A 13406-nucleotide genomic window follows, 5' to 3' on the forward strand; every position below is an offset into this window, starting at 1 on the left:
CCCCCGACTGTAAGCCCATCGCCACAAAGAGCAGGCGATACAGTGCCGGGGATGGGTTTTCAGTAAAACCGAAGTGGAGCGGCTCCTGAAGGAAGGGATTATTGAGGGCAGCACCAGCCCCTGGCGAGCCCAGGTTGTGGTCGTTAAGACCGGCGAGAAGCAGTGCCTGGTCATCGACTACAGCCAGACAATAAATCGCTACACCCTGCTGGACGCTTACCCACTCCCCCGCACAGCTGATATGGTCAACCAGATCGCGCAGTACCACGTCTTCTCGACCATTGACCTGAAATCAGCGTACCACCAGCTCCCTATCCGCCCTGAGGACCGCCAGGATACTGCCTTTGAGGCAAACGGCCGCCTCTATCACTTCCTTAGGGTTCCCTTTGGCGTCACCAACGGGGTCTCCGTCTTCCAAAAGGAGATGGACCGGATGGTCGATCAAAATGCGTTGCAGGCCACTTTCCCATATCTGGACAATGTGACCATCTGCGGCCATGACTTGCAGGACCATGACGTAAACCTCGAAAAATTCCTCTGCACCGCCAAACTCCTCAACCTGACGTATAACAAGGAGAAGTGCATATTCCGCACAACCCACCTCGCCATCCTTGGCTGTGTTGTGGAACATGGAGTCATCGGTCCCGACCCCGACCGGATGCGTCCCCTTATGGAACTCCCACTGCCCCACTGCCTCAAGGCCCTGAAGAGGTGCCTAGGGTTTTTCTCTTATTACGCCCAGTGGGTCCCCTACTATGCGGACAAGGCCCGTCCGCTGATCAAGTCCACCTCTTTTCCCGTGACGGCAGAGGCCCGCTTAGCCTTCCACCGTATCAAGGAAGACATTGCCAAAGCCACTATGCACGCAGTGGACGAATCCATCCCCTTCCAGGTGGAAAGCGACGCGTCCGACTTTGCCTTGGCCGCTACCCTCAATCAGGCGGGGAGACCCGTGGCCTTCTTTTCACGAACCCTCCAGGGCCTGGAGACCAGACACTCCGCTGTTGAGAAGGAGGCCCAGGCTATTGTGGAGGCTGTGCGTCATTGGAGGCACTACCTGGCCGGAAAACGATTTACCCTGCTCACTGACCAGCGTTCAGTTGCTTTTATGTTTAACAACAAGCAGAGGGGCAAAATCAAAAACGACAAGATCTTGAGGCGGAGAATCGAACTTTCCACCTACAATTACGAGATCTTGTACCGGCCCGGGAAACTCAATGAACCCCCGGATGCTCTATCGCGTGGCACCTGCGCCAGCGCGCAGATCGATAGACTGCGGGCCCTCCACAATGACCCCTGCCACCCGGGGGTCACCAGGTTCTTCCACTTCATCAAGGCCCGCAACCTGCCTTACTCTATTGAGGAGGTCAGGACCATGACCAGGAACTGCCAAGTCTGCGCTGAGTGCAAACCGCACTTTTATAGACCAGACAGGGCTCACCTGATAAAAGCCACTCGCCCCTTCGAGCGCCTGAGCGTTGATTTTAAAGGGCCTCTCCCCTCCTCCGACCGCAATGTGTACTTTCTCAATATTATTGATGAGTACTCCTGATTCCCGTTCGCCATCCCCTGCCCGGACATGACCAGTGCCACGGTCATTAAATGTCTGAACGACCTCTTCACCCTGTTCGGTTTCCCCAACTATATCCATAGCGACCGGGGCTCATCGTTTATGAGCGACAAACTCCGTCAGTACCTGCTAGCTAGGGGTATTGCCACAAGCAGGACCACCAGTTACAACCCCCGGGGGAACGGACAGGTGGAAAGAGAGAATGCGACAGTTTGGAAGGCCGCCCTACTAGCCTTAAAGTCTAGGGGCCTTCCGACCTCCCGCTGGCAGGATGTGCTCCCCGATGCGCTCCACTCTATTCGGTCACTGCTCTGCACTGCCACTAACGCCACCCCTCATGAGATAATGTTTGTCTTCCCTAGGAAGTCCACATCGGGGACATCGCTACCGCCATGGCTGACGTCCCCAGGGCCGGTCCTACTGAGAAGACACGTGAGGACCCATAAAACGGACCCCCTGGTCGAGAGGGTTGACCTCCTCCACGCCAACCCCCAGTATGCTTACATTGCGTACCCAGACGGGCGGGAGGACACAGTCTCTATAAGAGACCTCGCACCCTCGGGGGCCGCAGTAACCCACTGCCCACTACCACCCCCCCCCACGATCCGATATCCAGCCCCAGCAGACGGCAGGCCTGGGCCCCGCGACCCGCTCGACATCTACGAGGACTACACACCAGTGCCCCAGCCTACGCGGGACTTGACGCCGGAAGCTTCACTACCCCTGCCGTCGCCACGTCGATCACAGCGGCAGACAAGACCTCCGGAGAGACTCCAATACACTAACTTTTAATACACTTCACCCTGCCGGACTCAATTTTAAACAAGGGGTGAATGTGGTAAACCACTGTTTGTATTCCACTGTGTACATGCCTGTACATGCCTCGGCTGACTCCTCCCACGAATCCAGGTATAAAGGTGACTGCTCCACAGCCCCTTTGTATTCTGGACCGGGCGACCACTCGAGGCACACCTTCATTCTCTTGTTAATATAAGCCTGTTAATTACTCGCTTAATCTCAATCTTTCGAGTTATTGATAGCGCATCAACGCGTGAGTACTCCGTGCTTACTCACACGTTGTGACCCGAATTCCTGGTTACTGCTTGATTTGGATCTGTCATTTCAGGTAATGCACTACTTTGCAATTGCTTGAACTGATATGGGTTGTGAAAATCTGAAGATTGCATTAGGTCTTGTTAGCTCAAAGCAACTTCTAGAGTTAGTAAAATCTAAGTAGAGCATGATGCAAGACAAAAAATTCCTCAGCTATTAGTCTGAGTTTGAATAAGCGCAGATATACAGGACTTCTGAAGGCAGGATTTGATATTTATGTAGGATTAGCTGGATAGGTTTTCACAGTATATTAAGGGGTTATCCTCCTAACTCATCCTATGTGATATCAAGCCTGACAGGTTTTTATGCTGCATAACTATTGTGAAGCAGCAAGTTGCATGGTACCAGGTCACATGACCCATGAGGGTATTAGCAACTGCTGATGTGCAGGATACGTGATCCAAAGTTAATAATAATTGTATTAAGGTGTTCTGAAATTATTCAGTATCTTGTTCAGTTACAGAAGAAGCCTATGATGGGAAGAACTATCTGGTATTTTAATGTTTTGATAAATCAGGCACTGAAGCATTAGTGCCTGAGCAAAGGTCCCCTTTAATAGCCATCTCCAAACAGTGTCCACTAACTGACTTTGAGTGATAAAATACTATTTCAAATAAATGCTTACTTTTTAAAATTTGTTCTTGGAATATGGGTGACATTTGGCAAGGCCACCTCTATTGCCCCATCCCTAGTGCCCTGAGAAGGTGGTGGTGGGCCTTCTCCTTGAAGCGCTGCGGTCCTTGTGGTGACTGTGCTCTCGCAGTGCTGTTAGATAGGGAATTCCAGGATAATGACCCAGCGACAATGATGGAACAGTGATATATGTGCAAGTCAGGATGTGACTTGGAGGGGAACTTGGAGGTGATGGTGTTTCCACAACGTTGCTGCTCTTGTCCTTCACAATATTTTACTGAGATACTGAGCATCAGGAAGCTCTGTTGGTTCAGATCAAATCCCAGCATGGTTCACCTGGCATTTCATCCTTCAAAGCTGGATAAAATGAGTACCCTAACTGAAGATATAGGCCATGATGTGGAGATACCGGTGTTGGACTGGGGTGGACAATTGTGAGAAGTCACACAACACCAGGTTATAGTCCAACAGCTTTATTTGAAATCACAAGCTTTCGGAGCGCTGCTCCTTCGTCAGGTCAGCTTCACCTGACGAAGGAGCAGCGCTCCGAAAGCTTGTGATTTCAAATAAAGCTGTTGGACTATAACCTGGTGTTTTGTGACTTCTCACAATTGAAGATATAGGGGGAGAGCAGGAGACTGCAGGCACCGTGCACAGTGTATTTGACACTGTCATAAATACTTATTCTGATACTTTTTACTGTTGGAAATAAAAACAGATAGCAAGATTGCCTCATGCTACCGTCAGGCCTCCCTCCCTCCAGTTATAATCAGTTTAATAATTTTACATGTTTTAAGTATTCTGTTTAGGGTTTCCTTGACGGAACTGAGCCACATAGATCAAGAAGGTTGCAGGTTCAATCCCGAATCTGTACTAAGTTAGCTGATGTCAGCCAGGACGGCAGTGGGAGTGTTGCAGCTGGCCTCAGCTCTCCTGAATCAGGAAAGGGGGAACAAAATGGAATTCTCACCCTTGTTTGCTGTCCATTGACCTGGCCAGAAGGTTGACATGTGAGGACATTGGGCAAGGATAGAACATGCTTACTTGTGATGCCCCTATATTTTGAGTGACCTGTTACTACTCACTATTTGGGATCACTAATGAAGAATGAACACTTTGGCAAGATTCAGGAGGTGCACTGGAACCATAACCTAGCAAAGGACAGCATTTTCAGGAAAAGATGAGGAAAAAGATTCTGGCTGAAATGAATAGTTGGGACATTCCACTTATTCTTTGGGTATCCAGCATACACCATTTAATGTGTTGTAATAGGCACCTCCATTAGCTTTAGTGCACTCCATTCCATATTTTGGGATGTCAGTTTGATGCCCGAGGTAGGAAGAATTTCATGAAGTGTGTGAGCTGGGACCACATGCCTGAAGAAGAATGTATAGTGAACAGCAGTACAATATATTGAAGTTGTTCTGTACAGAAGAGTGTCCATTAATGAAATGTCTATTAAAAGGCTTCCCTGTAAATGAATTGAAGCTGCTGTATTCTATGAGTATCTCTAAAAGCGAAAAGCAAACATATCCTTTTCTCCCCCATGGCTGATGGGAGCCCTCCAATGCCTCAGTGAATGTGGTTGCTTTTCACATGTAACCTTAGACAGTGAGTGTCAACAAGCTGTTTGACGGCAAAGGGCATCAAAGGCTGATCCCATCCACAACCAGGCACTTTCTAGCAGTAAAGTGATTGGGAGAGGGAACACTCGCTGACTTGTTTCGCCTCCCTTCATGATGGGCACTAAGGTCCATTACAGCAATCCAGCTGATTGAGATCAATTAATTCAGCCAAGACTGAGGATCAAACCTCGGATCCTCTGGTTTGTCTGACTTACTACCATACGTTGTGGTGCATTTATCTGGGAAGCGATAGAGACACCCACACAATTGAGGCACACACACAATTTTTTACGAGACAACATTTTCATTTTTAAAGTGTATATTTCTGTGTGGAAAGTGATTAACATTTGCAGCTCCCATGGAAGATGCAGCCTGAATAGAGTTATACTGCCAAGGGTTATTAATTGTTCCTGTAAAGTCACAGAAACAACTTGATACATTCATGTGTATATGATTTTATTTTCCATCAACACGATGTATCAACATTGCAAAACATTTAGTGTGGAAGTTCATGTTGGGAATTCAGGTGGGGAGGACATAAACTCTACCTTTTATGTATCCATAAATGTTTCATTGGGGGAAAATAGACTGAAGGGCAAATATACTTTACTAGCTGGGGAGCCCCGCGTTGCGAGGGCAATTTTGGGGCGCTTGGTCTCCCTGCCCCTGTGTGTCCCCCCTCTCCCTGTCATGTCCTCTCCCTGTCCTATCCCTCCCTCCCCTCCCCTCTCTCCCTCCCCTCCTCTCCCTCCCCTCCCCTCCTCCCCTCCCCTGTCTCCCTCCCTCCCTCCCCCCACCCCCTCCACTCGCCCACCCCCACCCCTCCCCTCCTCCCCCCACCCCTCCCCTCCCCTCCTCCCCCCCACCCCTCCCCTCCTCCCCCCACCCCCCTCCCCTCCCCTCGCCCACCCCCACCCCTCCCCTCCCCTCCCCCACCCCCACCCCTCCCCTCCCCCACCCCACCCCTCCCCTCCCCCACTCCCCCGCTCCCCCACTCCCCTCTGTCCCTCTCTCCGGCCCCTCCCCCTGCCTAGCGCCTGAGGTCCGGTGCCGTTGCGATAGCGGCCGTGCGAGGCCTAGCGCTTAAGGCGCGGTCGGGTTCTGAGGCCGGGACGGACCGGAGCTGAGGTCCCCCACGTATCGCGCGGCTGATGGACGGCCGCTGCGGGCGGGCGGGCGGCGCATGCGCGGTCAGTGCGGGCGGCGCATGCGCGGTCAGTGCGGGCGGCGCGAGGCGGCCCGCGGGGAGCAGGCAAGGGCGGCTTGGCGGCTGTTAGCGAATGGGAAACTTTGGGCGGCCCGCCCGCGCTCCGTCCGCAACACCGTGAAACCTGAGAGGGGGAAGTAGAGAGAGACAGAGAGGGAAGAGGAGAAGGAGAGAGAGGGAAGAGGAGAGAGGGAAGAGGAGAAGGAGAGAGGGGGAAGAGGAGAAGGAGAGAGAGAGAGGGAAGAAAGAGAGAGAGAGAAATTTTTTGAGCTTCAGGCCCCGAGTCCCCCCTGCGCGAGGCTGAGGAGGAGGGGGGGGGTTGCTAAACACAATATAAAACTCAAATAAATTGTTAATTAATTCCCTAACACATAATTCAAATATTTACCTTACTTCCTTAACACACTGAAAGTGTGGGGAAAAAATCGTGAAAAATCAAGATGGCGGCCACTCACCTCAGTTCAGAAGGATAAGGCCCGCCCACACACGCACCGATTGGTCGACCGGTCAGGTCACCGAAGCGTAGGATTGGTCAATCGTCGAGTCACTCGACACTCAACTGTAGGAAGGAACCCGCCGTCCGATTGGTCGACCTCGACGTCACACGGTCGCTAATGAGATGCTAATGAGCGGAAGGCTGAACGTTTTTCGGATACCGCGGGCGGGGTTTTTGTCCGGCCGAAACGTAAATACGCCTATGACCGGTCCGGAATCGCAAGCTTTCTTTTGAGGCGACGCGCGCGTCGGTACGCTCTATAACTTTCAAACGTATAGAGAACGGACAGACAGACAGACAGACATCGGGACAGACAGACATCGGGACAGACAGAAGAGCTCTTTTATATATATAGACTAGCTGGGGAGCCCCGCGTTGCGAGGGCAATTTTGGGGCGCTTGGTCTCCCTGCCCCTGTATGCCCCCCCTCTCCCTGTCATGTCCTCTCCCTGTCCTATCCCTCCCTCCCCTACCTCCCCTCCTCTCCCTCCCCTCCCCTCCTCTCCCTCCCTCCCCCCACCCCCTCCCCTCGCCCACCCCCACCCCCTCCCCTCCCCTCGCCCACCCCCACCCCTCCCCTCCCCTCCCCCACTCCCCCACTCCCCTCTGTCCCTCTCTCCGGCCCCTCCCCCTGCCTAGCGCCTGAGGTCCGGTGCCGTTGCGATAGCGGCCGTGCGGGGCCTAGCGCTTAAGGCGCGGTCAGGTTCTGAGGCCGGGACGGACCGGAGCTGAGGGCCCCCGCGTATCGCGCGGCTGATGGACGGCCACTGCGGGTGGGCGGGCGGCGCATGCGCGGTCAGTGCGGGCGGCGCATGCGCGGTCAGTGCGGGCGGCGCATGCGCGGTCAGTGCGGGTGGCGCGAGGCGGCCCGCGGGGAGCAGGCAAGGGCGGCTTGGCGGCCGTTAGCGAGCGGGAAACTGGGCGGCCCGCCCGCGCTCCGTCCGCGACACCGTGAAACCTGAGAGGGGGAAGTAGAGAGAGACAGAGAGGGAAGAGGAGAAGGAGAGAGAGGGAAGAGGAGAGAGGGAAGAGGAGAAGGAGAGAGAGGGAAGAGGAGAAGGAGAGAGAGAGAGGGAAATTTTTTGAGCTTCAGGCCCCGAGTCCCCCCTGCGCGAGGGTGAGGAGGAGGGGGGGGGTTGCTAAACACAATATAAAACTCAAATAAATTGTTAATTAATTCCCTAACACGTAATTCAAATATTTACCTTACTTCCCTAACACACTGAAAGTGTGGGGAAAAAATCGTGAAAAATCAAGATGGCGGCCACTCACCTCGGTTCAGAAGGATAAGGCCCGCCCAGACACGCACCGATTGGTCGACCGGTCAGGTCACCGAAGCGTAGGATTGGTCAATCGTCGAGTCACTCGACACTCAACTGTAGGAAGGAACCCGCCGTCCGATTGGTCGACCTCGACGTCACACGGTCGCTAATGAGATGCTAATGAGCGGAAGGCTGAACGTTTTTCGGATACCGCGGGCGGGATTTTTGTGCGGCCGAAACGTAAATACGCCTATGACCGGTCTGGAATCGCAAGCTTTCTTTTGAGGCGAAGCGCGCGTCGGTACGCTCTGTAACTTTCAAACGTATAGAGAACGGACAGACAGACAGACAGACAGACAGACAGACATCGGGACAGACAGAAGAGCTCTTTTATATATATAGATAAGTGATGCAATATCTGACAACAATGGATACCTGAGAGCTTGGCTAATTCCGTTTTTTGCTTGAGTAGTAGATGTACCCCTTTCAATATGCAACCAATATACAATCTATATTAATGCACATAGACCATATTATCTGTAGCTGGTATATCTTTACTACATCTATCCGTACAGGATTAAAACTAGTATAATTTCTGTACCATGTTTGCTCCCTTCGCGCACTTGATGCCTACGAATATTCTCAGCGAACTAGTAACTTTGCACGTATTTGATCCGAAGAAAGCGACAGACTGGTTTCTAGATGAATCATGGGTAGAACATATTATCTGACCGACCAGTTCTCAGAAAATGGGGAGTAACTGCTTAATTTTAATGGTTGCCACAGTAACAAGACAAGGGAGGTGGTTTAGGTGACACGAAGATATACGGTTTGTGCTTTGGGTCCATTCTGCTATTTTCTCCCTGATACCTGATTGGTTCATGTTTGCCATTTGGACCAGTCAATCCTTAATGTAAAATTTCCACCCTTTGATATGACAAAACAGTAATTTCTAGTTTGCTGTATTTCTACAAGGGTCATATTTACATATATATTTGAAACACGGTGGGTCTCCACCATCCCTATCTAATTTTACTGAAGTAATCTTTTCCATTACCAAGAACATACTCTATCCTCATGTTATTACTGAACATGGAGAAAAAAAAACAAATTTGCAAAGCAAATCCTTTCATGTTCAAGATAAATGTCAGGGATTTTGATGTCTTCATTTGAATCAGAATGCCAGTGAATGATCTCTCCCATGAACAAATTTGTCACTTCAGCAGAAAATCTGCTATTAAACAAGGCATACTTTTTAGGAAGTCCAAATGTATGATTGAACTCTCCAACAATTTTATTGATATTTACGAATGTAATAAAATGATGTGTAATGTATAGTGATTTGGTTATAGAGAAAATACCTGTTCCTTGGTCTAAAGTGGTTGGATGATCATCTGAAAATACAATGCCGCTTTTTTTTGTCATGAAGCTGAAATTATTTAAATCTAACCTCTAAAGGCACAGTTTGAAAGTGCACTGCCCATAGTGGAACTGAGCCATACTAACCAGCAAAGTCCCAGCTTCAAACTCTCCCACCTGTGCTGAGTTAGGTGATCCTAAGTAGGGATTAGGGCTCCACAGTTGGTCTCAGTGTAGCCAAGTTCCGGAAGCGGGAACAAATCACATAGGTTTCCTGCTCCTGATTATTATCCAGCGACTCCGGCTGGAAAGTGCACCTGCCAGCACTCACTGTGTAGGCTCACACCAGGCGGAATGCCCATTATGTCAGGTACCAGAGGAAGAGCCTGTTCCTATGAAACGCTACCTCCAGCATCTTTTTATTTGGCGGGGGGGTGCGGGGGGTGGGGGGGTGCGGTCGTGGGGGGATTTAGGGGAGGGAAGTGAATGTTTAAAATTTTTAATGGCCGATAACTATGTCACAGAAGCCAATAGCTACATTTATTTAAGAAACTAGAAAAACTACTTTGTTTCATTTAAAGGGGGCACCGTCTTAAGAAATGTTCTGGTTTTGAAGCCAGAAATTACTGATGTAAACTGACAACCCCCTAACACTGGACTGAGACCATTTATGAAAAAATTTATAAAATTGCATTTTTAAGAGTTTAAACAGAAGCTTGTATAAGAAATGTATTTCTGAAAAGGTCACATTGGAATTGCAGTCTTTCGTCCATGTTGGATGGTTGCTGCTGGAGACAGTTCAGGGCGTACAGTTGTAAACTCACCACTCTTTCTTTTAGCAGCACATCAATGCCTCTTGAATCAGAAGCTTTGAATTGGCTACACGGGCACCTTTCAGTGGTGATTCAAGTACTTTTGATCATCTGCTGTGTAGACTGGATGTGCAATAACTATTGAATCTAACCAACTTAGAACTGAATAACAAGAACAGTTATGGTTTCTTGCACTTACTGTTTTCCATTTTTCCTCCTTTTTTTAGGTTTTACTGGGACTTGGTAATGCTGATGCTTATGGTTGGAAATCTCATAATAATTCCTGTGGGAATCACCTTCTTCACAGAGTCAACGTCAACCATTTGGATTGTTTTTAACGTTGCCTCTGATACCTTCTTCCTTTTGGACTTGATAGTCAATTTTAGAACTGGAATTGTTGTCGAAGACAATGCCGAAATCATACTGGACCCAAATGTCATCAAGTGGAAGTACTTAAAGAGCTGGTTTATCTTAGATTTTGTCTCTTCCATACCAGTGGATTATATCTTTCTGATTATCGAAAAAGGATTTGATTCTGATGTTTACAAGACTGCCAGAGCACTGAGAATTGTGAGGTTTACAAAAATCCTCAGCCTCTTACGATTATTAAGACTGTCAAGACTTATACGATATATACACCAGTGGGAGGAGGTAAGGTACTTTTTTACTTTTTTAAATCTTAGATCAAATTACAATTTGCAGTTCTGCTGTGAAACCACTTCTAATTATTTTTTTACCACACAGCTTGTGTTGACACAAAGCATTGTGGTAATGCAAACTGCGCAGTGTAAGTCGGAAGTGAATTTGGCCTGATTGGGTCCTGGCAAGCAGTGTTCAACCACCTTGTGAAGGTAGTTAGTCTCGCATTGCGTCGACTTTGCTTAACTGCAGCCAGTACAAAGCAACGTTTAAAAGGTTCCCCAGGAGTTGATGGAACTGCAAACATTTAAAACTTCATTTTGAAAGGACTATTTAATGTTGCCATAGATCCAATTGTCCAAGTGGCACTAGACAAATGTTATTTTGACTCTGGGGAGCTGAACTCTGAGTGTATGTTAGCATGCAAGCACAGAGCTCCTTTTAACCTAGTCCGAGTATGATGCGGAGCTGGAAGCATGGGGTGATATTGTGAGATGCAGACAGTCGGCTGGCAAGCTAGACTCCCTACCAGCAGTGAGGACTTGTAAAACGATCCCTTGTGTATCAGCACTGCTCGCTTCGCATCACTGTAAGGAGGTAGCAATCTCAAACCAACAGCGGCATCATTTGCCTCCTTGTGTGATTGGGTAGTGTTGCGTTTATATAACATTTTCCTTTAACCTTGGTTCAAATCAAGAAGGTCTCTTATCTAACAGTTGCTAAAGGTTTCTCAATTCAGGCAATTTCAATCCAGCTTTCAGTGGATGGGAGTTCACAGTGCAATACTGTGCCAGAATTCAATGATAATTGGTACTAATTTGACAATCTCACTCGGGGAGAGGGTAAGGGAAATATAAATATCAGCCTGGTACAAGAGGGATGCTTCTGTAAGATGGAAATTGAGATATATGGCTAATAGTGGGACTTCTATGCTCCATCTATTCTAATCCTTCCACCTTCATTTGGCCACTGTTTATTATTATTTTTATTGATTTTGGTTGTGGCTTAATTATGAAAATCACTGATTTCCAATATTTTGAATATTCAGCCCTCAGCTTAATACACACACACACACACACACCTCTTTTGGTTTATATAAGGTCTGAAAAATTTAGCACCAGACCTAATTCATTATCTGATAATATAATTCTGATGCTATTCACATTCATATACATTTCTGTTTACAAACTTGATGCAGCATCTGTCATACACTTTTGTCAGGTGACAGAATATCTGTACTGCACATTTTGGTGGTCAGTCAAAGTCCATGGCAGATTGTACAAATAGCACAAAATATGTTTCCCATAAAATAATAATTTTGACAGGATTTCAAAAACGATACCAGATCTTGACTATTTTGTCATTGGAATGAATGCCTGATGCCTCTGTAACACTCTGTGTGAAACCACATGGGTAGATTTGTGCCACTAGCCTCATGTACAGGCCGACTCTACCAGTTCCTGTTGGTCACTTCGCAGGATGTGCACACACATGGTTAGGTAGTCCTCTCTCCTGTGCCTGGGGATATCAGCGTTCCACAAGCACCGAGAAGAAGACAACAGGGCAAAGACCCATTAGGTCAGATCCCTGCTTCCTCTATGCTGTCTTGCGATTTCCTGGGGCTCTACCAGTGGGTGTATCTAGGCCTGCACTTGTAGTAAGTCCAGGCCCAGCATTACCATTATAGTGAGGCAGGAGGAATATTCCCGCCCTCTGGCCTGATTTCCCAGTTCCTGCGAATGCTCAGTGTCACAGCACAGCAGTGCTTGAAGATTGATTGAGCAGGTACCTCACACTGGATTCCCATGAACTGGAGAGTCTGTTGGGGTCCCGAGAGTAGGCTGGAGATGAAGACAAGCAATAAATCTTTGTGGCACGCTTTCCTTCCCCTATGAACAATCTGAAGGCCCCAGAAGCTGTGGCCGGGAGCACAATTCCTGTTTTCTGCCTGATGTACTTGACTACGACTGAACTGCCCTCAAAGTCCACAGCAAATTGTGCAAAATACATTTTCCCACTAAAGTACTATCTTTGACAGGATTTCAGAAGCAGGACCAGAACAACTGCCCATTGTTGTTCACATGAATTATATAGTTAGAAAATGTTGACCGTTCTTGTCATCAGAATGAGTGAGTGCCTTATGCAAATGAGTCGGGAGGAAAATTGAGGACAGCTTGCTTTTTCTCAGTAAGTAATTGAGTATTGAACTAACTGGTCAGGCTTGAAATGGGATAAAGATCACTATAATAATGCTGAATACAAGGCTTGAATTGGAATTGACAACAAGTAGAAATATGTTGCACACTAGTGTGGAGCCACGGGTGCTGTAAAACCTTGTCAAAGCACTGTTAAAACACCAACTTTTGTGGGTCTTGCTCTTATATAGATGGTTGCAAAGTAACAATTGCATTTTTAGTTTGAGTCAGGGCAATTGTGCTTGTCCAGTACAAGAATATCCGAAACACCGAAGAGTGTTTTTTTGCTTATAAAATTGAGAGGCATGACATCAGCTTTTTTAATTGTGTCTGGACCTTTCTAGATCATTGTGACATATGTGCAATATTGATATTGACAGAATGTGCATCACGGGATGCCTCATCCACGCTCTCTCGCTGTGGCCAGCTAAGGAACGCCTGAAGAATGTTTTGACAGGAAAGCTGTGGATGAAAGCTTGCTGCTAGCGCAGATGCC

General features: G+C 48.3%; 1 protein-coding gene across 1 annotated transcript in view; it reads left to right on the forward strand.

Moving 5' to 3' along the window:
• LOC147123421 (potassium/sodium hyperpolarization-activated cyclic nucleotide-gated channel 1-like) overlaps positions 1-13406 on the forward strand; it is a 370149-nt gene that overhangs the window by 22173 nt on the left and 334570 nt on the right. Inside the window, exon 2 of the mRNA XM_085972621.1 lies at positions 10304-10727. Within this exon, the coding sequence (XP_085828747.1) occupies positions 10304-10727 (424 nt within the window). The remainder of the gene's footprint in view (positions 1-10303; positions 10728-13406) is intronic.

Source organism: Somniosus microcephalus, chromosome 2 (assembly GCF_052327205.1).
Source record: "Somniosus microcephalus isolate GS21.2 chromosome 2, FLI_Smic_1.0, whole genome shotgun sequence".
NCBI lineage: Eukaryota > Metazoa > Chordata > Chondrichthyes > Squaliformes > Somniosidae > Somniosus > Somniosus microcephalus.